The 26,508-nt window shown below is 51.6% G+C and overlaps 1 protein-coding gene across 1 annotated transcript in view; it reads right to left on the reverse strand.

The window, feature by feature from the left end:
- The window catches only part of LOC142003465 (venom factor-like), a 68,072-nt gene extending 43,769 nt beyond the window's left edge, over positions 1-24,303 (reverse strand). The window contains exons 1-15 of the mRNA XM_074980423.1: positions 24,176-24,303; positions 20,617-20,809; positions 18,772-18,934; positions 15,366-15,436; positions 12,063-12,157; positions 10,187-10,269; positions 9,335-9,422; positions 8,102-8,204; positions 7,499-7,619; positions 6,791-6,906; positions 4,998-5,141; positions 3,963-4,175; positions 3,422-3,613; positions 1,464-1,625; positions 213-342 (exon numbers count right to left, since the gene is read on the reverse strand). Of these exons, the coding sequence (XP_074836524.1) occupies positions 213-342; positions 1,464-1,625; positions 3,422-3,613; positions 3,963-4,175; positions 4,998-5,141; positions 6,791-6,906; positions 7,499-7,619; positions 8,102-8,204; positions 9,335-9,422; positions 10,187-10,269; positions 12,063-12,157; positions 15,366-15,436; positions 18,772-18,934; positions 20,617-20,809; positions 24,176-24,249 (1,948 nt within the window). The 5' untranslated portion in view covers positions 24,250-24,303. The remainder of the gene's footprint in view (positions 1-212; positions 343-1,463; positions 1,626-3,421; positions 3,614-3,962; positions 4,176-4,997; positions 5,142-6,790; positions 6,907-7,498; positions 7,620-8,101; positions 8,205-9,334; positions 9,423-10,186; positions 10,270-12,062; positions 12,158-15,365; positions 15,437-18,771; positions 18,935-20,616; positions 20,810-24,175) is intronic.
- Positions 24,304-26,508: the final 2,205 nt, after the last annotated feature.

Raw genomic sequence — 26,508 nt, forward strand, 5'->3', positions numbered from 1 at the left:
CCCAGCGCCCCCTAACACCATGCTGGGGCATTGGGGTCAGCGGTGACTATGACAGGAGAGTGCCCCCGCTGAGCGTCTGAGCAGATCAGCCTCCTGTTCTCTGCTGGAGCATGGGGCTGGAGTCCGTATTCACTCTGCCCCACAGGGTCTGAGCAGCAGGCTCGCTCCTGTGCTGCCATGCACCAGAGAGCCTTGGGGCGCGCCTGGGTCACCTGCCCGCGAGGGCGTCTCTGTGCCAACGTTGGTCTGCAGCAGCAGCCCAGCGTCTGCAAACACGCCCACGTGGTCCTTGCCGCTGCCGGGCGTGCAGCCGATGTCGCTCTTCTCCACCGTGTCCCAGATCTGGAGAGACCAGAGGAGACAAGATGCAATTCCCTGTTGTGCCCCAGGTTCCCTGGGCCTCCGTTTCCCCATCATGGCCATGGGTATAACAGCACAGCCCTGTGAGTGTGGACACATTAAGGACTGCGAGTTGCTCAGGCCCTACCATTGTTGGCCTAGGGTCAGTTCACAGAGTTTCAGAAGAGAAGGGACCGTCAATGGGCCAGGCAGACCTTCAACCAGACCTTTCAAATTCCTCCCAAAGCAATCAGTGCTTTGCTGAGGTATCTTAGCTGGCTAGCGTAACCCACACACCTGCTGGGTAGGTGGCACCTTGACCACTGACAGAGAGAGACTTGAGTCTCCGCTACAGCCTGAGCTGAAAACTACTTGACTTTTAGCTCACACCGTAGAGGTGCCTGCATGAAGGTCCAGAGGTCCCAGGTTTGAGTCCGCCCAGGGGTGGTTATGCTGGCACTGTCTCGTGGGCTGGGCCTCTTGGTTGAGAGCCCTGGTTGAGCAACTCCAAACCCAGACAGCAGGGGGCAGTGATGCAAACACACAAAGCCAGCTCACTACATCCCTTAAGGTCTCTCCTGCATCCCATTCAGCTGGGCCCCCTTTGTGGTCCTCCCCCAGGTCATCATGAAGGCAGTGGAGAATCCAGCCTCACAGCTCATGTCAGCCCTGGTAGCCACCAGCAACAGATGCTCTCTTCTTGATGGGGACCAGTGTCTGGGCTGGGAATAGAACCCTGGTGTCCTGACACCCAGCCCCTTCCAATTTGCCCATTAGATACCACTAACCTCCATTAGCTGGGAAGTGAACCTAGTAGTCCTGCTTCCCAGCCACACCCCTAACCTTGCCCTGTTCTGACAACTAGGAATTACTCCCCACCCAGAGCCAGGAACAGAATCCTGGAGTTCTGATGCTCAGCCCCTGCCACTCTAACCACTAGACCCCACTCCCCTCTGTATACACACCTATACAGTTTGCGTCCCTTATGGCGTGTGACCCTATTTGGGGGCAGGGGGCTGCAGCCACACACAGAATTTGCTGCAAGATTCACTCTTTTTTGCATTAAGATGCAGAGATCATATGCTTGGGCCCTGGGCCCAACAGCCCCCGGCCACTACACTCACCTTTGCTTGGGAGAATTTATATTTCTGGTTTAAGACATACACCGCTTTATCCACAGCCACCAGCCCAACCCTGGCTCCAGGATCTCCCTTCACTTGGAGATTCATCCTCCCACCTGGCAGCTGGACATGGTTGTCTTGCTCAGTGGTGCCTGTTAGCTTCAGCTTTCAGGGGGATGAGAGGAAAGAATCAGCTGGGGGAGAGGGGTTAAAGGCTGAATGTAGAGACTCCCTCCCCCAACCCTGGGGCTTTCGTGGGTTTGGAACTGACTGCCATCACCCCACCCCCACCCTCTGGCCACTGCCCCTGGGAGAGCAGGAATTGAACTTCTGGCCTTTGGCTGTAGAAACAGAGCTCTAGGTGTGACACCTAAAGAAGCACTCCCCCTAGCAGCTAGAGGAGGCAAAGGCTCGATCCAACCCCTTTCTCCAGCAGCACGGACCAGGAATTATTCAGTGACACTGTTTTTCATTTAAAAAAAACACCCAATCATGGTCTGTCAAAGGCAAACCTGCCAGGCTAGGGTCAGTGCCAGTGAAACTTCAGTGGGGAAAGATTCTCACGGGGAATTTCTGCTGAAAATGAGACACTGTGAGAAAGACCCCGGAGTAGCTAATAAAGTTCAAACCATTGCACTGCCGAGGTTGGAGGGGGCACTTGAACTGGGCCTCTCAGGGTAGGGCTACACAGCAAAGGTATTTTGAAATAACAATCCCAGCAGCTACACAATGCAAGCGCTAGTTCAAAGTGCTGGCTTCTTTCTGAATAGGCAAACCTCACAGCACAAGGAATAGCGCCTATTTCGAAATAGTTATTTCCTTGGAGGTGTATAAGTCTCGCCTCGACAAAGCCCTGGCTGGGCTGATCTGATGGGTTTGGTCCTGCTTAGGGCAGGGGGCTGGACTTGATGGCTTTTTTAGGCGTCTTCCAGCTCTGTTGTTCTATGATTCTATGATACTAGGAGCTGTGGAGACAGGGAATAGGGCTGGTTTCGAAATAAGCCAGAGCGCAGCCAATGGCTCTATTTCAACAGGCTCTGTTGTGTGTCGATGACCTGTATCGGAACAAGGGTTGCTTATTCTGGGGCTTCCCTGTAGTGTAGACGCATTCTTCAGGAATGGTTTATTTTGGAATAATGACTCCAGAATAAGCTATTCTGGCATAATTTCACGGTGTAGACATACCCCATAGACCAGGGGAGGGCCTTAATCATTGGGCCACACAGCCAGAATCTCTGGCACTCATGCAGTGAAGTCCAAAGCTCCCTACACAAAGGAGAACAGCTCTCACTGGTATGGACCTTCCCTGAGCCCAGCCCAGGGGATCAAAAAGATAGGACAGCTTCAGATCCCTCTCTAGACTTGAACCCATGCATTCTACAGGCCAGCTGAGTGCCCTGGCTACCAGGTGGGGTGGGCTCACTCTGATCCCCCTTTGCAAGGTCTCCATTTGTCCATGAGCCGAATGGGACTTTAGCCTGTTGGACGGTTCTGCTCCTGCCCACAAGGAGAGCTTTGCCCAAGAAGACACAGTGGGCCTGATTCTCCTTTGCGTCCACGGGGTGTAAGTCGGGAGTCACTCCACTGGAGTAAAATGGACCTAATTCTTCTCCTGATGGTGTAAATCAGTAATCACTCCAGGGGTCAGATCCTCAGTTTGTGTACACTGGCATCAGTCTGAACAACTGCAGTGGAGTTTAGATGATTTAGCATAGTGGTCTCACGGGCGTAAATCAGGAGTCACTGCACTGGCTTTACTGGAGTTACACGCTGGTGGAAGCATGAGGAGAGAATGTGCCTATCTTATCTGCCATCAGCAAGTAGGGGCAGAGCCAGATCTAAGTAAGGACCCTCAGGGTAGCTCAGCAGTTCTCCAGATGGGAACCCACTCTCCTCTCTCAGCCAGAATCCATCATGTTATTGAAACAAGTCAATGGAGTACCAAAGAGAACCCACCCTACCGTTCCCATGCAGGAGTCCTGGACATCCAACCAGACCGAGTCCGCCACAATCTCCTGCCCTACGCGGTAGTAAGCCACGATGCGGAAGGATGGGATGAGGTCTGCAGTGATGGGCAGGAACATGGTCACCAGGGTCTGTCCAGCCTCCTTGGGCTGTCTTCCAGCATGGATGATCTTCCCTTTGTTCAGGAGCTGGTGGGGAAGGAGGAGGCAGCAAATGTCACTGCACAAGTCCCGATGAGACTGTGAGCACAACATCACACAGAGCCAGGAAGGAAACCCAGGATTCCTAGTGCCACTAACCTCCCCACTGCCCTTCTATGGCTGGTGAGAGAACCCAGGAGTCCCAGTGTCCATTTCTAGCCACTAGTCTCCACTGCCCTTCCCCAGATGGCAACAGAACCCAGGAGTCCTGACTCCCAGCTCCCTGCTCTAACCATTAGATTTCTCTCCTCTCCCAATGCTGGGACAAGCCCTCAGGAGTCCTGGCTCCCAGTCCCACCTTCTCCTGGCTTGTGCACACTGCGATGCTGCCTCTTACCAGGTAGGTGAAATAGTGGACCTGCTTGGGAACATCAGCATTCCTGCTGCTCAAGCTGAAGCTCACTGGCAGGTCCTTGCCGGGCTGGAGCTGGGCAGCTGGCACTGAGATATGGAGGTAGTTCCCAGAGCCTCCTTGCGCCCCATAGGCTGCCGCAGTGAAGACCGCTGAGGTCTGATGCTCCTGACGGAGGTTGGCAACCGTGGTTTCCACCTGGGGGGCGATGGGAGAGGTTAGAAGACGTTCTCCATCGGAGGCAGCTAGGACCTAGTCTAAAAGGAGCCAGATCCTGTAGGTAGTTGGGACCTTGCTGCCACAATGTGGATTTAAGTATCTTTGTGTTCCCTGAATCTTGGGCCCAGACCCAGCATCACTGTAGAGCAGCCTGAAGTCTGCTCTGAGCTACTGTCTGCTCCCAATGGCCCTGCTGGGAGGCTAGAAGCAGAGAATAGCCAGAATGCAGTAGCCATGACCCCTCCTGTCCCCAGAGTGCCCCGGACCCTGGGATCTAGAGGGGAGAAAGCAGGGCTTTGTCAGCCAGGACAGCCCATCACTCTGTGGGTGGGTCTTAGGCAGTGGTCCCTGTAAGCTGCACATTTGGGCGGACACCCAGGAGAGATTCAAATGCCACCCAGCTGATTGGCAGAGCACTCAGAGCTGGCAGCCTGTGTTTCTATTGGTGGTGCACATCCACACATGCCTTGCTGCACAGAAAATGTATTCTGCACAGGGATGGAAAAATTTAGCAGGAACATTAAGTTGGATGGGCATTAGAGAACCCAACACAATGGCCTATCTTCATTTTGGCCTTCTGTCTTTGACGTTGGCTAGGGCCTGGGACATGTAGGGGCCTAGATCTGACCGTTCCCTGATCCGGGCCCAGTTTTGAGTTCATATGGCCATTGTCTAGTGCCTGGAACCTGTACGATATGAGATCAGACCCAGCTGCGGGTCCATTTGCAACTTAACCAGAATGTGTGGAGAACCAGCTCCAGGACTCAAGAAGTGTTCTGGCCTGAGTGACCTGCCACGCACCGTCATTGAGAGCTGAGATGCATCAGCTGGGGTGTTGATAGGCAGCTGAGCCGTCCCATCAGCCTGCGTCACACCGCTGGTGCCTGTGCTGCTGCGCACGGGTATCCTGGGGGCAGGGGAACCATCCGCGTTCAGCACGGTGACCTGGGCATCAGAAGACAGTGAATATGTCAGATGTGAACTGAAGGATGTTTGAAGTTACCCAGCAGGTCTCCCTGGAGCCTGATGTTCTCGATTTACTCCCAGCATTGACAGGTCAGCCTGCACCCCCATGACTGATGCAGTTGTGTGTTGGGGTTGTCATAGTGACAGATCTGACTGTTGTCATAGTAACCGCGTTAGATCATTGGGGGGGTTAGCCCAGCCACGTTTGGTTGTAGTGTGGGATGGGCTAAATGGAAAAGCAGCTCTCTGTGCTCAAGCGATTTCTTCCTAACCTTGGCGACTCCAAACAATAGAACAGATCCAAGTGGCAGAGGCCCCAGCTTTCACCTCGGAGGCCCCTGGTGCTGGGAACAAGGTGGTCCTTTGTCCAGGTTGTACCTGTGACAGCAACGCAGCCTGAAGAGCTCTGCCCCTCCTTCACTTACTGGGAGCTCAGTCTCGGCTGCCCACGGGGGCCAACCCACGCCCATGGCCATTGCAATGCAGAAGTTTGCCTGTTTGGTTTTGCTGCCCCATTGACTTCTTCCAGGGAGGAGTAATTGTGCACCACTAATGACAAGCTCTCACCAAGGCTCCCTCGAAGCTGCATGGCCACACAGCTGCCTAATAAGTCCTGTGCAGGGGCTCAGAGCTGCCACAGTCCTATCAGCCCCTGAAGCAGCTTCAGCCCATAAAGCCCTTCTTGGTGTGGGGCGGAGGAAGGAGGCTCCATGTGCTGCCATTCTTCCCCTCCTGGCTGGCCCATGTCACTTTGAGCACCGGGAAATTTTGGCCCCACACTGCCCTCACCTGCAGGCGCCCTCCTCACAGCCCCCATTGGCTGGGGATTGCACCCAATGGGAGCAGCAGGAGGTGGTGACTGAAGGGGAGCGTGACGCAGCCTGGGCCATGCGGAGCCATTTGGTTCCTCCCAATCAAATGGGAGCTGCCCCAGGTAAGTGCCCCACACCTCAACCTCCAGCCCCTGCTCATACCTCTCCCGCAGCCTTAGTCCCAAACTCCCTCCAGGACCCTGTACCCCAGCCCTGAACCCTAGTTCTGAGACCTCTCCACCACCCTAGCTCCCTCCTACTCCCACACTCCAACCCTGATCCCCCTTCTGCACCCTAGTTCCCACCCAGACCCCCCACCCCAACCCCAACCTCTTGCCTGAGCCAACTCCCACACGCCAAACCCGTTGGCCCCAGCCTGGAGCCCTCCTGCACCCCAAATGCCTCCTCCCTAGCCCCACCCCAGAGCCTGCACCCCCAGCCGGCACCCTCATCTCCCCAATGCTGAGCACCCCCTCACTCCAAACCCCTCACCCCACCCCTGCCACCCATCATCTAGGTGTAGAATGAATTTTGTTAAGTGCACCAACATGGGGGGATGCATTGCATATTCCCTCCGTGCCGCACTTCACTTCCACGTTGTGCATCATCTCCCTATTGGTGCACCTAACAAAATTTATTCCACCCATGGATATAAAGAACTAGCGGGCGCTCCGGCTTTCACGCTGTACACTGGGAGGCAGCTAAGCAGGCCTGCTCTCGAATGGCGTGCAGATCCGTTTGCGAGCTGTTGTGACTAACGAGCCATCAGGCCGGAAGGGCAGGTTGCACATGTGAAATCCCGCCGGCTGAACATACCACCAGCGTAAAGGGCAGCCCGGGCTTGAAGTACGCAGCCGACCTGGTGAAGAGGATTTTGTAGGGAGAGAACACAATGCGGATCCCGGATTTCTCAGCCTCCACCATGTCGCTCCCTTGGGAAGGAAAAGAAAAAGACGGTTGGGCGTGAGGTGATGGCTGGGCTGGGTCTCAGGGGATTCGGTGCCTGGCTTTAGCTCTGCCTTCTGCACATGACCTTGAGCATGTCTCTGTATTGCTCTGAAACCCAGCACAGCCTGCTATGTCCTTTGCCTGTTAGACTATGAGCTCTTCAAGGCAGGGACTGTGCCTCTGTGCAGCCCAGGAGGCCCTGATCTCAGCTGGCTCTTGCTGTGTCTGCACAGTACATGGCACAACAGGACCCTGAGCTCAGCTGGGGCAGGGTCTGTCTCTCCATGTCTCTGCAGCTCCTGGCACAATGGGGCCCTGATCTCAGCTGGGGCTCTGCTGTAATACACAGAATAGGAATTCTGAGGTCTGAAACACAACAGCGATGAGGAAGATCCTGTGTGTTTTCCTGTTCTTGGGATACAAAGCAAACCCCACCCTTGTGCTTCCCCTGCCCTGCTGTCAGAGGCACTGAGATACAAGAAGGTAACAGCCATGGGCCAAGCCTGCTGAGGTTAACTCTGTATCACTTGAGTTCTGCTCAGGTCTAGAAACCCAGCAATTCTCTGTGTCCGTCACCTGTGTCGGTCAGTACAGTCACTGTCACGTAGATGGAGTATCCCAGAAGGTTGCTAGGGTTGGGGAACCTGCTAAGCAACATTTCTTTGGTTAGCTTAGCACAGCCTTTGCCGTCCCTGATCTGAAATTGACAAGAAAATAGTTCTTTTCAGTCACCTGGCCTCTCTCTTTCCTTCTTTCAGTTTTATTGTCTGCATCTAGTAATGGGACTGTACCATTGCCACAATAGTTTTGTTCTTAATATACTTAAAAACCTTCATTATTGTTCTTAGCTCTGCCAGCCATGGAGTTTTCCCAGTTGTCTTTAGCTTTCCTTATCAGTTGTCTATACTCCATAACTTCTATTTTATATTGATTGCTACCTATTTCCCCCTTTCCCCCCATATGTTCTGTGTTTCCAGATATGGGATATTTGTTATATATGGATATAGATCCAAACTCTCTCTGTTGTTTGCCCTCTTGTTTCAGGCTCCGAAAGCAAAGCAAATACCCTGAAAAGCACTCCCTTCCACTAGGCTCCCCAACCCTAGGGTTCCCTAACACCAGGGTTAGGGTTAGGGTGCATCACAGCCAGGAAGCTAAGCTCAGGGGCAGAATTCTCACCGGAATTTTGTTGAGTGAGTTCACAATGCTCTTTTTCTCATTATCCACCATCACTCCAAAGAGCGCATAGGCCTGGCCTTGAACTGGCTTCCCGTACAAGAACCTGTGTGGAAAACAGGGAGAGAAAATACTCAACATCAATCCTATTTAATGGATAAGGGAAACTGAGGCACAGAGGGGCAGGTGAGCCTCAACCACCTCACAAAGCCTGAACCATTTGAGCAGAAGAAGTAACTCCATTCAGTGACAGCGGTAGTAGGCTGTTATCCACTTATGTGACACAGCCCCTAGGGGAAACACAGCTGGTCACCAATGGACTTCACTAAAGGAAGAAATAAGGTCACCAGTTGGTCACCAGTTGAAAGTACAGGTTAAACCTCTCTAGTCCAGCACCCTCGGGACATGACCGGTGCAGAATGAGAGAATTTGCCAGACCACAGGAGGTGAATATTGTCTAGCAGCATTACCAACACTTCCACTGCTGACTGGGCTCTTAGAAGACATTTAAGGATAAATTACAGCTGAATAACAGCTGGGAACATTGAGAGCCAGGCCTGGTGGCTGGAAAACTTTATGGGACCATGGGAAAGTTGGCCCCACCCATGATAAGTGGTTGTCTGGCTAACTAAAATCATGCTGGATTATGGATGTTGCCGGATGAGAGAGTGCTGGATTAAAGAGGTTCAACCTGTAATAAATAGCAAGTTTAAAACAAGCAAAAGAAAGTATTTCTTCATGCAGCGCAAAGTCAACCTGTGGAACTCCTTGCCAGAGAATGTCGTGAAGGCCAGGACTTTAACAGGGTTCAAAAAAGAACTAGACAAATTCATGGAGGGTTGGCCCATCAATGGCTATGAGCCAGGACGGGCAGGGATGGCATCTCTAGTCTCTGTGTGCCAGAAGCTGGGAGCGGGCAACAGGGGATGGATCACTTGATGATTGCCTCTTCTGTTCATTCCCTCGAGGGCGCATGGCATTGGCCACTGTCAGAAGACAGGATCCTGGGCTAGACGGACCTTTGGTCTGACCCAGTGTGGCCGTTCTTATGTTTTTAAGTGGGTTACGTAAGGCAACAGCAGGTATTTGGAGACACCAATGACTTCAGCTTAGAACAGATCAGGTTGTGAACCAGCTCTTAGCTCAGGTGATTATACTTAACGCTTAAGCCCCAGAAAACTACCCCATAGCACAGACCCATAGCAAAAACACGCAAGAGAAAGATATGGCACCCACTTGGCTGTTATGTCCACACTAAGCTCATTCTGGTCCACAAGGAAGAACTTCTGGGAGGGCTCCAGGATCACTTCGAAACTGGGCAGCACTGCAAAAGATTGCAGACATACCAACAATCCCCTGAGGGCATGCAGCTATCAGGGTGGTGGTCACAACCCCACAGGGCAGGGCAGGCCCAGGAGAGGAAAGGGTCCAAGGTACACAATGGGGGAGGAAGAGACCCCCAGGAAGCAGCTGGTGGCCAAAAGCCATGGAGAGATGGGCTTGAGGAAGGGATTCAGGAGGTGGGGGTGCAGTTGGACATCCCAAGGGCTGGGTCTATCAGGATGTTGACAGCAGGCCCTTGGGAGGGGAGAAGCTTGCCTCTCAGAGGTGACTCCTCTTGGACTGTTGATCTTCTGCAGCTAGATCAACCTTTTTTCCTGGAATACTCTTCTCCCCTTTTGATCAGGGAGGTGCAAGCCCAGCAGGGGCTAATTTTACATCCAGCTACTGCAGCTGTAACTGGGGAGCATTTGTGGCTCCTAGCACATCCCTGTCCTCTCTCTTCTCCCTGGAAAGAAGCCATCTAGAAGGATGGACGGACTGAGGCCCTACACAACCAGCGTGCAGCCCAAAACTCAGGCCATCCTTGGGCCTCTCGTCCTGGTCAGCCCATAGCGTTGAGCCACAAAACTCCCCCTCTGCTCAGTGCCCCAGGAGGCTTCTACATTGTCCTATGGATCTCCCCCAAACTTGTCCCCACTGTGCTCAGGAGGATGGCATGGAAGGGACAGACATGCTTCCTGGATCCCCAAACCAGGCAGCCCTTCAGTGGCGACAAGGAACAGCCCTCTTGTTCGGGGCAGGTACCGTATTCCTTGACTTCGAACTCCGCAGTGAAGGTCTCCTGAGGGGCATGCTCGTACTTAGAGACAATCTTCCACACACCGCTGCTGCAAGACACAAGCCCAGGTCACTTGGTGGAGAGTAGGCGCTGTTGAGCTCAATCAGGTACGTGCAGTATGTTATCGGCGCTAAAGCACCAGGTTGGGACTCAGGAGACTGGTCTTCTTTTTCTAGTTCTGGGAGGGCAGTGGTCTCTACTGGTTAGAGCAGTGGGCTGGAAGTCTGGACTCCTTTGGTACTTCTTCAGCTCTGGGAAGGGAGTTTGGGCTAACAGGTTGAAGGGGCTGGGAGCCACAAAAGCTGGGTTCTATGATGGATCTGGAGGGGAAGGGGTTTTAGTAGATAGCAAAGTGCGGGCTGTGGAAGTCAGACTGCTGTGTTCTAACCCAGCTCTGGAGGGGAGGGGGGCTCCTGAGTCCCATACCCAGCCCTGCTACAGACTCCTGCGTGACCTTGTTCAAGTCCCCAAGGAGCAGACTTTCCAGCTGAGCCCTGTTCCCATTTAGAGCCAACTTGTCCTGGGCTTTTTTGATAAAAACTAGCCATGCTAGCATCAGATGGGTGCTGATCAGCTGAAAAATTAAATGAACCTTAAAAAAAAACCTCTCTGGGCCTCAGTTTCCCCATCTGTAAAATGAAAATATTAATACTTTAATATCTCCTGCGGGGGTGCTTTATGATGATCACAATGCAGTCACATCCGAGGAGTGGGGGAACTCACAAATAAATAGAGGCCTCCTTTAAAACTTCAAACTGCGGTCCCACTAAACTGGAACGTATGACATTAAAGAAAAAAAACCTTGATAGACAAAAATAAAAAATGGAGACTGGTGCATAGAAGATTCATTGGTAAACTATGAGAAACGCACCTCAGAACATTGACGTGTGAAAGCCACTCCCATTTAGTGTCTAAACCATGTCCACTCCGTGTGGCACTTTATCCCCCTCTTGGGGTGGTGAGGACTAACGGTTTCTCTAATATTTTCCATCCGTGTGCAGATTTTAGATTTTGGCATTAGGAGGAGCATTGCCAGCAGATCTAGGGAAGTGATTATTCCCCTTTATTCGACACTGGTGAGGCCACATCTGGAGTTTTGTGTCCTATAATGGGCCCCCCATTACAAAAAGATGTGGATGCATTGGAGACAGTCCCACAAAGGGCAACAAAAATGATTAGGCGGCTGGAGCACCTGATTTATGAGGAGAGGTGGAGGAGTTTGGGCTTATTTAGTGTACAGAAGAGTGAAGGGCAATTTGATAGCAGCCTTCCACCACGTGAAGGGGGGCTCTAAAGAGGATGGAGAGAGGCTGTTCTTAGTAGTGGCAGATGACAAAACGAGGAGAAATGGTCTCAAAATACAGTGGGGGAGGTGCAGGTTGGATATTAGGAAAAACTATTTCCCAGGAGGGTGGTGAAGCACTGGAATGCGTTACCCAGAGAGGTGGTGGAATCTCCTTCCCTAGAGGTTTTTAAGTCCCAGCTTGATGAAATCCTGGCTGGGATGATTTAGTTGGGGGTTGGTCCTGCTTTGGGCTGGGGGCTGAACTCGATGACCTCCTAAGGTCTTTTCCAATTTTTTCCGTCCGTGGGTGGAACAATTTTATGTGTACCACCCACAGGAACAAAAAGCCCAGCTGTGGGCACTCTGCTCATCAGCTGGGCAGCATTTGGCTCTCATGAGCAGCCGCACAAGTGCACGGTTCCCAGGGAACCCTGGTGAGGACACACAGAGACTGAGGTGCTTGCTGCAGCCTTGGCTCAGAAACTGTAGCTCAGGAAACAGAAGCTCACACATTAAGATCTTAGAAACATCAGCCTCCCATGGCTGTGATGGCTTACTTCACGATATCGGGGATCTTGTAGCTCCTGGAGATGATGCCGCCTTGGTCAGCCGAGGACACCAGGTCCTTCTCTACAATAATCCCATCGGGGTTCTGAAACCAAGTACCAGAAGCAATCAGTGTGAAACCACTGTGCAAGGTGCTGTATGTTTACTAGGTGCATTACGGTAGTGCCTTAGGAGCCCCAGTCACAGACCAGGCCAACTCACCAGTTAGCTACATCCAAGAACCTCCCACCAGGGCCAGTATTTCAGTCCCTTTCCCTAGGGACAGATTTATGTTTTATCCACAGTTCAACCAGAACAGGGGCCTGTTCCCTGCCTCTGCCGCAGCTGTCTCCACCCTGCTTTTTTGCCTTGCTGGGAAGCAGGGAGTCTGGTCCTGTGTCCGTTCCCTGACCCAGGGTCTCCTGTTGCAGCCCACCCAGAGACCTCCCTCTCATCTGAGCTTCTTGCTGGCATCTACTGGAGCACAAGACCTGCACATTATCACCTGATTCGGGGCATCAGCTGGGACACAGCCGGTTAGTCTAAAGGAGAGCTGGGTCTAACTTCCCTTAAAGGGCCAGCCACCCTGTGACATGAGATTGTAGCACTTTCTCCAGACTTGCTGGTGCAAGGAAGGACTGCTCCACAAAAGGCATTGGTGGGGCTGCCTCTGGAGTACTGCGTCCAGTTCCGGGCTCCCCTCATTACAGAAAAGATGTGGATGCACTGGAGAGAGTCCAGCGGAGGGCGACAAAAATGATGAATGGGCTGGAGCACACGATTTACAAGGAGAGGCTGAGGGATCTGGGCTTATTTAATCTACAGAAGAGTGAGGCGGGATTTGAGAGCAGCCTTAACTACCTGAAGGGGGGTTCTAAAGAGGATGGAGAGAAGCTGTTCTCAGTGATGGCACATGACGGATCGAGGAGCAATGGTCTCAGGCTGCAGTGGGAGGAGGCCTGTGTTGGATATTAGAAACATTTATTTCACTAGAGCAAGGGTCTGCAACCGCAGCTCCAGAGCTGTATGCGGCTCTTTAAGGACTTCTTTGCGGCTCTCAAGGCTATAATTGCACAGTATAAAAACGCCTGCTGGATTACTTTTGATAAACGTCTAAAAGCCCAACAATGAGTCCAACTCAGATCTGAATAGCAAATGATATGTGAGCTCAAAACATGGATAAGTCCCCCTTTAATAAGTGCAGTGCATTGTGGGATATGGTACTGTGTCTGTGTTTTGATTGAGTTGCTAATAAAGTCTCAATTTTGAAAAGGAAAAGGCAGCTTGGGGCTGTCCTGCTGTGAAGGGCAATGCACATTTTAAGAAATAAAACTGAAATTAAACATGCCGTAAAATTGGCAGAATTAAAGCGGGTGCGGGAGTGAAAGTCAGGAAGACAGTGGTACAAATACACACATGTGAAGTGTCAGGAAATAGTTTGCGAATGTCGCAGTAAATGTAGCGTATTACAAATCATTGTGTGTGCGCTGTTCTTAAAATAGAGGTTACTAAAAGTACGGGTTGACCTTATTTATTAAGGACTGTCTTGTATTCACATGCATTGTGGCTCTTCAATTATTGAGTTTTTTACCAAATTTGAAAAAATGCCTCTTTGTGCTATTTTGGTTGCTGACCCCTGCACTTGGGCTGTCCACGCAGCAGCAATATTTCGAAATAAGCTATTCTGGAAAGGGGTGTCTGCAGGAGTCCCCTCCTTTTGGAAGGGGCATATTAATGAGGGAGTTCGGAAGATGCTAATGAGGCACTGCCATGAATATGCAGTGCCTCATTAGTATAATGGTGGATGCGGCAATTGGAAAGTGCTGCTTTCGAATCGCGCGCCGCCTGTGTAGCCGGGGGGTGGCCTTTCAAAAGGACCCCCCAGTCTTCAAAAGCCCCTTCTTCCTAAAACCAAATGGGAAGAAGGGGCTTTTGAAGACTGGGGGGTCCTTTCAAAAGGCCCCCAGCTACACAGGCGGCGCATGATTCGAAAGCAGCACTTTTGAATCACCATGGCCTCAGTTATGCTAATGAGGCAATGCATATTCATGGTCTCATTAGCATCTTATGAACTCCCTCATTTACATGCCCCTTCTGAAAGGAGGGGGCTTGTGTAGACACACTCAAAGAGATTTCCCAGAAGAGCTTCTGATGAAGCGGGTCTTTGCCCACAAAAGTTTATTCTCCAAAATATCTGTTAGTCTGTAAGTTGACACAGGACTTCTTGTTGTTCTCAAAGACACAGACTAACATGGCTACCCCTCTGATACTACACACAATAAGGGTTTCCAGATAGAGCTTGGCTATTTTGAAATAGAGCATCCAAACACAATAGAGCCTATTTCGGATTAGAGCCCTTGGATGCATGATAGCTGTTCTTGTCTATACATACCCTATTCTGAAATATCTGTTTTGGAATAGGCTCTGTTCCTCATACAATGAGGTTTACCAAATTCAGAATAAGCCACCTGCTATTTCAAACTTATTTCAAAATAGCGGTTACATTGTGTAGACACTCACAAAGTTATTTCAGAATAAAAAAGCAGTCATGCAGCACTTTAAAGACTAACAAAATAATTTATCAGGTGATGAGCTTTCATGGGACAGACCCACTTCTTCAGATCATAGCCTTACCAGAACAGACTCAATTTATATAAGCACAGAGGCCCAAATATTGTTATAAAGATTGACAAATCAGTTTTCTGATAACAATTTTTGGACCTCTGTGCTTCATATATTAAGTCTGTTCTGGTAAGGCTATGATCTAAAGAAGTGGGTCTGTCCCATGAAAGCTCATCCCCTAATAAATTATTTTGTTAGTCTTTAAAGTGCTACGACTGCTTTTTTGTTTTGATAGTATACAGACTAACACGGCCATCTCTCAAGTATCACAGAGGTATCCGTGTTAGTCTGTAGCTTCGAAAACAACAAAAAGTCTTGTGGCACCTTATAGACTAACAGATATTTTGGAGCATAAGCTTTTGAGGGCAAAGACCTGCTTCATCAGATGCAACTCTGTCATTATTTCAGAATAGCCGCCATTATTCCGAAATAACTTTACCGTGTAGACACATCGTAGGAGAGCAGTGAAGCTCTGGAATGGGTTACTTAGGGAAGTGGTAGAATCTCCTTTCCTACAGGTCTTTCAGTCCCAGCTTGACAAAGCCCTGACTGGTCTGATTTTGCTGGGATTGGTCCTGCTTTTAGCAGGAAGTTGGACTCGATGATCTCCTGAGGTCTCTTCCAGCCCTAGGATTCTATGGAGTAGAGAGATGTGCAGGGGAGGAAGGCTAGGTAAAAAGAAAGCATCTTACCATGAACTCCACAGATACCACCTTCAAGTTGGGGTCCAGCATGTGGCCCACTGTGAAAAGCCGGTACCTCACTACAGAAAGAGAAAGATGGGGCAGTCAGTCGACATGGGCCAGGTCAACAAAGGGATCAAGCTCAGGAACTAGCAATGACATCTATCAGATATTAAGGCTAGAAGGAACTGTTTGGCCTGTCCAGCTCTGAGGTCCCCACCACGACCCTCAGCCCATTACATTGACCATTGATCAAAATACAAGCTGCGAAACTGATTGGTGGGTGTATTTTGAGAGGCTGATAGAGAACACTTGACCTTGCCGGGGAAGGGGACTAAGGGAGTGGAGGAACCAGATTCCCTTTGCCCCCAAATTAGAACATTTTCAGCATGGCATGGTGGGGTGTCACACAACCCATTGACTGAGAGACACTCATCTGGTCTGACTCCTCGCATCTGGCAGGCAGGAGGGGGCACATCCAGGGACTGTTGGAGCCAGCCCAGCAACCTGCTAAGCCTGGACGGGTCTGCTTCATTTCAAACTGGTCCACACACAAAAGTTAAAACCCATTCCCTTTTCTGCCACAATAAAAGCTGTAGCACAGTTTGGCAGATCTAGCCGCAAAGAAGTGCTTAGCACTGTTCCCAATGAGATGGGGAATCAGTTAGACCCATATGCAGGCTTCCCTCAAACTTCTTCCACCCACAGGTGGAATAAATTTTGTTATGTGCACCAAGGCATTTCGGGATGCGCACCACCACTAGCAACACATGCTGTTGGCTAGGGTTATTGTGGGTGCGCGGCTAAGCAACTGGGTGGCACCTATATTGCTCCTGGGCAGCTGCCCAAGCGCTCAGCTTACAGGGAATGCTGCCCATACAATGCACCTTTATAATGGTGGAGCTACAACCAGCTGGGGACTGAGGTGGAACTGGTTAAAAAATTATCAACTTCCTCACCAGCCTGTCTGAATTGGACACAAAATCCAGGAGGACTGTTTCATTTAAACTACAGCTTCCTACTGAGTCATGGGAGAAGTTGGCTGTTCCTTCTGGACAGGTATTATGGGAAGGCACTGGAGGACTAGCAGAATTCAACAGGTATTACCTGGAGGCCACACTCCAGAGTGGCCATGTTAGCAGCTGACAAGCTCTGCCCTGTATGGCCGGGCTGACTCCAGTTAACAACCTACCACGCTGGAGGGGCTGAAATTGGGAACAACATTCAAGTTGGTTTTGCAGTGAAGAGATGCTGCAGGAGACAGAGCGGGGAGCTGGGACTTGTCGCTTGACTTTCTGTATTACACAGGCCATTGCTTTTCATTCAGTTATCCTGGTAGTGACCCTGATAACTCGAGCCTGGTACCCATCTGGATCAGAAGACAGGGCTATCACACATCCAGGTTCTCTGGGATGTGACCCTTGTTTTCATCCTCTGATCTCCGTTCTGGGAGATTTTTGAAATCTGAAGCACTGCCCATGGCTTGGTCGTGTCACCCTGATTTCTGGGCTGCCCTCAGAGCTGGGCAGCCGGACAGCAGCAGCTGCTGATCAGGCATCCATTTTTTTTCTTGAGTGCTGGTAGCAATGGGCAGGCCTAGCTCCACCCACTGCTAAGGCCCCTCCCTGGGCCTGATGGGAGGGGCTCCTAGACCCAGCATCAGCTGATGCCAGGGAACAACTAAGGACAAACAGGGATAGGTGGTGCAGGCTGTAGGTTTAAATGATGGAACTGGAAGGGGACTCCAAGCAGAGAACCCCGGACAGCGCCCACTGCTCCATCAAGCTGTCTAGGGAGCCAGTGGAGGCCACCCAGTGGAACTCTACCCAGAGGCGTGACACATGAGAGAAACGGAAGTAGACCCCACAGTCACAGAGCACCACCTCGTCCATCCTCCTGGTGCTGTAGATGACCACTTTGGCAAGGGCCAGGAGGAGGTGGACGAGGAGGTCTCGTGACTTTGTGGGGCCACGGATGGTGTGTGCAAAGAGGAACAGGTGAGGGGAGAAGTGCAGCCAGAGCCTCAGGAGGAGGTTCTAGAGGAGCTGGAACAGGGGCTGCAGCCTGGTGAACTCAAGGTAGGCATGCACCAGGTTTTTTCTCATGCCTGAGAAGGGGCAGGAGTTGAGGATGGAGGTGAACCATGTCAGGTACACATCAATGCTCATGGTTCTATGAAGGGGCTGCCAACTGATATCTCTCGTGGTCCTTGGGACCAGGCTGGAATATAGGCTGGCACACCAGGACTCCTCACCCTCTCATGGTGTGAAGTAGCCTTATCATTTAATATCAGGGCAGGACTCGAGGGTGAGGAGATGGACTGTGTGGAGCACGTGTATGTATAGATGTTTCCTGGGTGTGGTTCGAAAGCAGCCGAGCTGCAATTCATGCAGCTGGCTCGGGTTATGAGGGGCAGGAGACCAGGAAGCTCACAGAACTGAGGCCCCAAAACTGGGGCCAGAGGAGTTGCAGTGAGGGGTCAGGTAGGGCATGCCCTCCTGCATGGTTCACTCTAGGAGGATGAGCAAGGGACGCAGCAATGCCGCTCATACGTCCTGGAGTACACGCAGAGGGTATGGATGGTGGAGAGCCCTATGCAGCGGCTGAACACCCAGGGATCCACCCAGCTACCCCTGTTGTAGTCCAGGAGGTCTCTGACCCGAGTGGTTGCTGCCAGAACCAGCCCTTGGGCACCAAGGGAGGCTCTGCTGCCTGCACATGTAAGAATGGATTGTGTAGAAGGGGCCTGGTATGGTATTGCCCCATGTACATCTCCACTGGTGGTGGTGTGGCCCTTAGAGCTGGCCAGCCAGAGAGCAGTGGCTGCTGTACCCCTTCAGTGGCCACTTTCCCCTAGCAGGGTCCCATGTTTGGGAATTTGAAATAGGGTAACCCTATCTGAAGGCATCGAGAGATGGCGAATCAGCCACTTCCAATGCTTAATCATCTGCACTGTTCAAAGGCATGAGCCCCTTTTTAGAAAGGAAACAAGAATCTTAAGCTTTGATTTTGTGCTACCCTTCCAAGGGCTAATTTCCATCTTTGTTCATGTGTGGTTTGTAGTTACAGTATTCCTCTCTAAATGAGAACGGCCTGTTTGTATGAACATAGTTCATAGATCTGACGGCACTCCAGAATACATAGCATAACTCCTCTGGTTTCTTGTTGTGCATTAGGCGTGGCTTTTTCTACTATGTTCTTTGCCCATACCACCCCACTGAATTCAGTCCTCTGAAACCCAGGCCATTGGGAAGTTGGGGCGGGGGAGATAGTAACCCAATAAATGGAGGTGCTCAGAATTGGCAGCCGCTTCTGAAAATGTTGACCCACGTGTTTAGATGCTCACACAAAAGGAAGAATGGAGTCAGCAAAGCCCCAGCCAGGTGAAGCTGGGTGAGGCCTAGCTGGGACTGACCTGTAGATCCAGGCGTGTAGATGGTCTTATCTGTCTGGATGAAGACGTAGCCAGTGTGGAATGAAACCAGAACCACCTTCTCTAAGGTGAACAGGCTGCTCTTGGCTTGGAGGTAAACATATTGTTTCTTATGAGCATCCTTTAGCAGTGACTGAGCAGGAACCTGAATGGGGAAGCATCATTGTATTACAGAAGATCATTCCTCATGACCCAAACTCTCAGTTATGGAGACTTTAGAGCCATTGGCAGAACTGGGAAGCGAGGGACTGGTGTACACCACGAGTAACACCAGCTATGGCACAGCATGAGTTGTGCCCTCTGGGTCCCAGGCTTCCTGACAGCTTTTCTTACGTACCTCAAAGGCTCACAGTGACCCTCCTACTGCCTCAGGTCTTTCCAGCGTCAAGAGTCTCCGCTTACCAAGCCGCTCTCATCACAGGCAAGTTACTACTATGGGGCAAGACCCCTCAAATGGCCCTGGTGCTCTGTCCTTCTCCTGGGGTAGCTCTCCGGGGCAGGGTGAGGGGAACCAGGCCCACCCACTACTCTGGGCTCCATCCCAGGGACTCTACATAGAGGCGGCTGATGGGGCTTTTCATCTTCTCCAGTCACAGCAGCCTTTCCCTGGGCCTCTTCTCCCACCGCTTCTCTCTAGCACCTTCTCCCTGGTACCTGCCTGAGGCTCCCTTTTGCTCCACATCTCAGTTCTCCAACATCACTTTCTGGTCCGTTCCTCTTTTCATTCCCTATCCTTTACCCAAGGGGACCCATTTAAAGGAAAGCCTCCCTGCCTTAACTGGCTGCAGGACCTGGGTATTATAGTGAATGAGAAGCTGGATATGAGTCAATAATGTGCCCTTCTGGCCAAGAAGCCTAAGGGCATATTGGGCTGCATTAGTAGGAGCATTACCAGCAGATCTAGGGAAATGATTATGCCGTTGCATTTGACAGTGGTGAGGTCACATCTGGAATATTGTTTCCTATTCTGGAGCAAAAGATGTGGATGCATTGGTAAGAGTCCAGCAGAGGGCAACAAAAGTGATGAGGGGAGTGGAGCACATGACTTATGAAGAGAGGCTGAGGGTTTTAGGCTTATTTAGTCTAGAGAAGAGAAGGGAGATGGGGGGATTTGAAAGCAGCTTTCAACTACCCAATAGGGGATTCCAAAGAGGGTGTAGAGAGGCTGGTTTTAATGGTGACAGGTGACAAAACGAGGAGCAAATGTCTCAAGTTGCAGTGGACAAGGTGTAGGTTGGATAGTAGGAAAAAACAGTGATGAAGCACTGGAATGTGCTACCTATAGAGGTGGTGGAATCTGCATCCCTAGAGGGTTTTTTCTTTTTTTTAAGTCCCAGCAGGACAAAGCCCTGGCTGGGATGATTCAGTTGGGATTGGTCCTGCTTTGAGCAGGGGGTTGGACTTGAAAACCTCTTGCAATCTCTTCCAACCCTATGATTCCATGCAGGTGTTTAATTAGCTTGATGCTGCAGGCCGGCTTTTAGTGATCCTGAAGTTTTTTTTTTCCTTTAAATGCAGGGAACAGAAACACATTCACCCAGTTCTCAGTGTATTTGACCTCTATAAGGCTTCTACAGCCCCTTGTGGTCTGCCATACAGCACCCCTTGCAGATATGAGAGGTCAAGCCTCTGCCATGACCCACTCTGTCCTCCCCATCCCCTAGGTCTCTTAGGTGCTTTGGAAAAGGTTCCCCCTGGTTTGCAGAGGGAAAGGTTGCTATGACATGACCAGTCCCTCAAAACATCCCGTTCTCTTCTGAGTTACCATCTCATAAGAGAGAGGACAGACTTTGCTCCCGAATAAGCTGGGTCTCCTTCCAGTCCCACCTTTATTTTGGCAGAGTTCATCATGCCGTTCCCAGGGTTCAGGCTGATGGTGGTCTGAACCAAGGCACTCTTCTTCAGGGGGAAGTTGAACACGGTGATGGTCACCTCGATTGGGCTCGGGTGGCCGTGAGCTTCCACTATGACCATCTCTTCACTCTCCACGCGCAGGACGCTGGGGGCGATCAGCGTGTATCTGAGAAGGGAAGGGATGAGATGGTAGAGCCCTCAGCCAAACACCAGCCCTCTGTGCCTGGGTCGACTCCGGCTACCTTGAACAGCCAGCTCAGGTGGCATCAGAAGCTGAGCAGCCAGGACCTGATGGCTGGGTATTGGATGGGAGAAGATCCAGGTTTCTCTAGGAAATGGTTTTAATGGCTCATTAGACCAGCGGTCCCCAAACTGTTGCACACACCTGGAGGAACATTTAGGGTAGGGGTGCAGGGAAGGACCCAAGCCAGCCTTGTAGGGGGCCAACAGGGAGCATCACGCAGCCTCTGGACCAGCACTGCCCCAAACAATAAGGCGTGAACCTTGAAATACAGTGTGGACCTCACAGTCCCCGATACAATGCCAGTGAGCAGGGGAAGAGATGCAGCAGGTGGTGTTCTCCTCAAGGGGACTGAAGTGGGACATGACGGCCACCCCACTACCCAGACAGGGAGGACCCCTTCTGGCAGCCATTTTGTATAGCACCTGGCCCCTCCCAGTCACCTGACTGGAAGTCAGGAGGTGGGGCCAGGCCTATAAAAGCGCAGGCTGAGGACTCAGTAGGGGCTGAGCCTCTAGAGGGGCCACAGGATGGCTCTGGGTGCCCAGCCTGGGAGGTGGCGGACCGGCTGAGGCCCGGCCCGGCCCGGCCCGGCCCGGCCCAGGCTGCCTGGGCCTTTGCCAACCCGGTTGCCGTGGGGAACTCAGCCGACCCTGCGGCCTGGAGAAGGCTAGCTGGATCCTGAGGACCCATCAGAGCACCTCCCTCAGCCTGCACCCTGAGGCGGCTGAACTGGGGGGCCGCGCAGGCCTGGATCGGGCCAGCCGGACCTGATACCCCGCGAGCCCTGAGGCATCGGGTGGACTTGGGGTATGTGCCGGGGAGGCCAGGAGTGGCCCGGCGGGTAGGACGGGCCGTTACGGGTCCTTGGGCAGCGTGTTGCAGTGCGGTTTCCCGGCTGACCCACACAGCAGGCTGTGACCAGGGTCCCTGGGCTGGGATGTGGTGGAGCGGGTGGGCCCACGTCCCCCCCACTACCCCTGGCTGGGTGGCCGTCTCCCCCCCTCCCTGCCAGCCTGGGCAGAGTGTGTTTGTTTGCTGCCCTGCCCTGAGCTAGGCCAGGGGCTGCCGAGGACTGTGGGTTTGCTGTCGCCCTGACCTAGGGCTGGGCCCTGTCTGGAGCTAATTTCCCCCAGCCCCTGCCTGAGGGAAGGCCGGGGGCTTTGAACTATTGCCCCTCACCCACCTGAGGCAAGGTGGGACCTCCCCCGAATGAGTGACTTGGGGGTTGTTTGGCCATTCGTGGCACTGGGGTGGGACGGCTGCCCACTGACCCAGAAGGGCAAGAGCCCCTCCGGGAGCCCTGAACCGGCTACAGGGACGCTGTGCTGCTGAGAGAATGAGGAAAAGGCTGAAACCCGAGGGAGGGGCTGATCCCTTTGTAGCATTTGCCGATACAGTGCCACTTTCACAAGAGTCGGGATGTTTGTCTCACTGTCCCCTTTGAGTATGATTTTTGCTCCCTCACTTCCTCCTGCAGCTCCCTCGGAATAAGGAATTTGTTTTCACTTCCTGTTCTGAACAGCTGTGTTTACAGTGGGTAAGACGCTGCCAGCTTCCTTCCCAGAAGCATCAACAGGGAGTTATCTGGAGTCTGTCCCCTATACTAGTGGTTCCCAGCCTGTTCGGTAACCTGGCACACTTGAATGAGACAGAGAAATCCCATGGCACACCCATGTTTTTCAGCTGAATCAATTGAATATAAATGTCACATTTAGTAAGACTGTAACCATAGCCCATATAAATAAAGAGGTTTGTGACACAGCAGTGCATACAGTAAGCTAAACAAGGATCAAATGCATTAGTGTTTCATATCCACCACAGAATACCCCATCTAAGACAGTGAGCACAGATGCATTTTAAAAATCTGCTCAATGCCGTGTTAAGGATGTTGGGTAAATGAGTGGCTCCCTTTTGCATCAGCCCACTGGAGCCAGGATGTGGCATTTAAACCATGTCACAGCTCCAAAAGATTCCCTCCCTTCCCCTTGCTGCATCAGGGAGGTGGGGGAGCTTCCCGCCAGTTCATTGGCCCAGGAAGCAGCATTTTACATGCCACCCTGCATGAACAGGGTCCTGTGGGGTCAGCTTTTTCCTCTCATGCAAAGAGCTACAGGGGCGGGGACTGACAAACCCCTGCACCAATTGGGACTCAGGCAGCCTTGCGGCTTGAGCCCCAGTTGGTGGGAGGTAGTCAATTTCTACCCCCACCCCCGCACCTCCATGCCTCTGCAAAGAACCACAGCCCAGGGGAAAGTGACAAGATTTCACAGTGTGCATGGCCAGTTCTCACGGTGCACCGGTGGGCCCTTTTCAGGTGCGGCTGCCAGAGCCCGGGCCTATTACAGACCATTCAAACCTAGCTTCCTAGTCCAGTCATATAACGACAGGGGAGGAAAGGTTCTGAGATCTTATCACGGTCCGAAACATCTGCGCTTCATTTTTTTACCGTACCACAGTGATGGATGTAAATCATTTCTTGGGGTACCAAGGTACCAAGCCCCACGGAGAGGGAAGAGTCCTACACTTTGCACACGTGGGTAAACCAAGGCACAGAATGGTCATGTGACTCACCCCCAACAGGACCGTGGTATAACTAGGAGGTGAGCCTAGAAGTCCTGATTCCTGGTCTTTGTGCTGTAACTGCTGGAAAGAATTCACTCACTGTCCTGAGGCTAGGTCTAGGACTCCAGTGTTCTCTGCTCCAAAGAGTGTACAATATTCCCTCCTGACTCCTTGTTCCCTGTTTCAGTCAATAGGCATCCCACATCCATGAACATTGCTGTCCACACTCTGGAGCAGCACCCAGGAGACCTTTGTCCCCTGCCTAGATTATGCAAATAAATCAGTTTGCCTTCCTTGTGCTGATCCTAAATACTATGTCCACACAGCAGCATTATTTTGGAATACGCTAGTCTGGAATAGCTTATTTCGAAATAGCCCCTATTCCATGACTATACAGCCCTATTCCGAAATCTCTGCTATTCCTCGCAGAATGAGGTTCACAGAATTTGAACCAAGCCGTCCGCTATTTTGAAACAGCAGTTTTGCTGCATAGGTGCTCGCAACGTTATTTTGGAATAGCAACTGTTATTTCAGCAGTTATAAGAGGACTTGGGGTTTAGAGAACCGCTCCCTTGAAAATCAGGTGTGAAGTTGGCTGCTTACAAAGGGCAGCTCCCCAACTCCCTATTGTGAGCCGTGGCTAAGGTCTTTTCAGGAAAGGCCCCATTCCCACCCATACATTCTGCTCCCCACACATCATTGCCTGAGAACCCTGAAGTTACTTACAGTGGCTGCCCCTGAGACACAGCTGACAAGCCGAATGCGAACACAGCCAGCAGGTAGACGGCAGATACCCCCATCGCACCGTGAGAAGCTTCCTCTCCCAGGAACAGCCGCTTTTTGTTTGACAGCTTCTGCTGTTGTGCGCTGTCCCCTGGGCGGCCGAGTGGTTAATAGATAATTGCAGAAGAGCCCAGGCCCCCAGCACGCATTTGATCTCAATGCAAGGGCGGTGGGGTGGTACGGCGAACCTGCCACGCCGTCAGGAACCACCACAGGCTACTCAAGAGGATGATCTTAGTGAATTTGAGGCTGGTGGCAGGTAACAGACCAATGGATTGTTGGTCTGTATTTATAGCCAGAGGGACAGGACGCCCCGGACAAGGGGCCTCCACCTCTAACCTAGGAGACAAGGTCTCCTGTTGGATGGCTGTGCAATTTCAGGTTCTGCAGTCCATTCCGCTGCCTACTTACGCCTCTGTGCCTGCGTTTTATCTATGCATTGCACACACAGCTCCCCCTTTCCTTGGCAGAAGGGCCAAATTTGAGTAGTGTTGTTGCAAGCAGGCACTCAGGCTTTCACCCAGGCTTTCACCCAGCCTTCTCTGTAAGCTGAGAACTTGAGTGGCCGCCCAGGACAGATTCAGGTGCTGCCCAGCTGATTAGCAAAGCACCCGCAGCCAGCAGTCTGTGTTTCTACTAGTGGTGCACATCCGCACATACCTTGCTGCCCATAACAAAATTTATTTTGTGCAAATAGAAAAAATAGAGGGAACATTGGTGCCCAGTGCCAGGCACAAAGGCCTGAGTTTCACAGGGGCTCATCCCCAGAGCCTGTTATCAAGACCTAGGACACAGCAGTTGTATGGGGGAACCTGAGACGCATCCCAGCCCGGGGAAAGGAATCTAGCCTGGAATCTAGTTATTAGTTTGCTAACAAAGCCAGTTTCCAGGAAGAGCACGAAATTGGCTGTATACAGTGTGTTTGGAAAACAGGCTGGGCGTGCCCTCTGTTCCCTGCTTTCCAGAATCCTCATCAGCAAAAAAATCGCTGAATATGTTTGCGGCAAAAATTCCTCTATGTCCCCTTGATCTTGGGTATACAGTGAAGAAATCAAGGACTGTGCAGGGCTGACAGGAGCTGGCAGCTGAGCTGACGTGGGTTCAGCAAAGTGAGGGAATGAGGTGGGTGGAGTGGAGTGGGGGAGGTGGGGAGCAGGACAGGTTAGAGGAAAAGAGCTGAGCGGCAGGGTTGTGTGGTTCTGTTCCTGCTCTGGCAGGGGAGTTGTGCCTAATGGTTAAAGTAGCCTTTACCGTGGAACTCAGGACTCTTGGGCTCTATCGTCAGCTGTGAGAAGTTAGTGATGTCTAGTGGTTAGAGTGGCAGGTAGCTTAGGAATCAGGCACCTGTGTTCAGTCTTGCCCTTCAGAGGACAGTGATGTTAGAACAGGGAAATACAATTCATGAAACCTGGGTCCTATTCCCACCTCTTGATTGGGCTGTTGCCCAGGGTGAGCAAACTTTTTACGTCCAGCCCCACTGTTCATCCCTGCATCTCTCACCACCCAACCTGTCTAATGTCATCCAAACCAATCGAAAGTTTGTTTGGATTCATATGAAAAAAAAAATCCTTTTGGCGTGAGTAAGAATCTGTAGAATGTAAAAACTTTATTAATTGGGATGTAAATGTGAATACACAAACATAAAAGCAGTAACATATTGCGACATTTTTACCAGGTGGCTGAGCCTGAGACCCAGCCCCTGAGGAGGCTGACACCGCCACTTTGTGCACCCCTGTTCTAGCCTGTAAGACACTGGCCAGATGAAGCCAGGACCAGGGGAATTCCTGGCTCCATCTATTGCGTGCTCACAAGTGAGCGTGTAATAGTTGGCGTGGTTATGTCAGTCTCTATTGGTTGACCCCCTTCCCTCCCCCGCACCTGTGACCAGTGTTTCCTATAACCTGAACACTTGGGCATCTGCCCAGGTGAGATTCAGGTACTGCCCAGCTGATTAGCAGAGCGCCCACCGCTATCCAGAGTAGCCAGCATGTGTTTCTATTGGTGGTGCACATTCAGACGGGCCTTGGTGCACATAACAAAGTTTACTCCACCTGTGGATGGAAAAATTAGAGTGAACCCTGCCCACAACTACTACAGTAGCTCAGTCCTTACTCATGGCTAAGGTTAGATCAAGCAGCAGAAGAGGACTTTGGCTCTCAGGCCTCGTGTTGGAATCCTACCAGGTGGAGTGGCGCTCAGCACCTGGTAGGACTGGCAAATCTAAGACAGCTGTCAAGCACTCCATATGCTAACACACTGGTATGCAAATACAGTCT

The sequence above is a fragment of the Carettochelys insculpta genome, chromosome 29 (genome assembly GCF_033958435.1).
Source record: "Carettochelys insculpta isolate YL-2023 chromosome 29, ASM3395843v1, whole genome shotgun sequence".
Taxonomy (NCBI): domain Eukaryota; kingdom Metazoa; phylum Chordata; order Testudines; family Carettochelyidae; genus Carettochelys; species Carettochelys insculpta.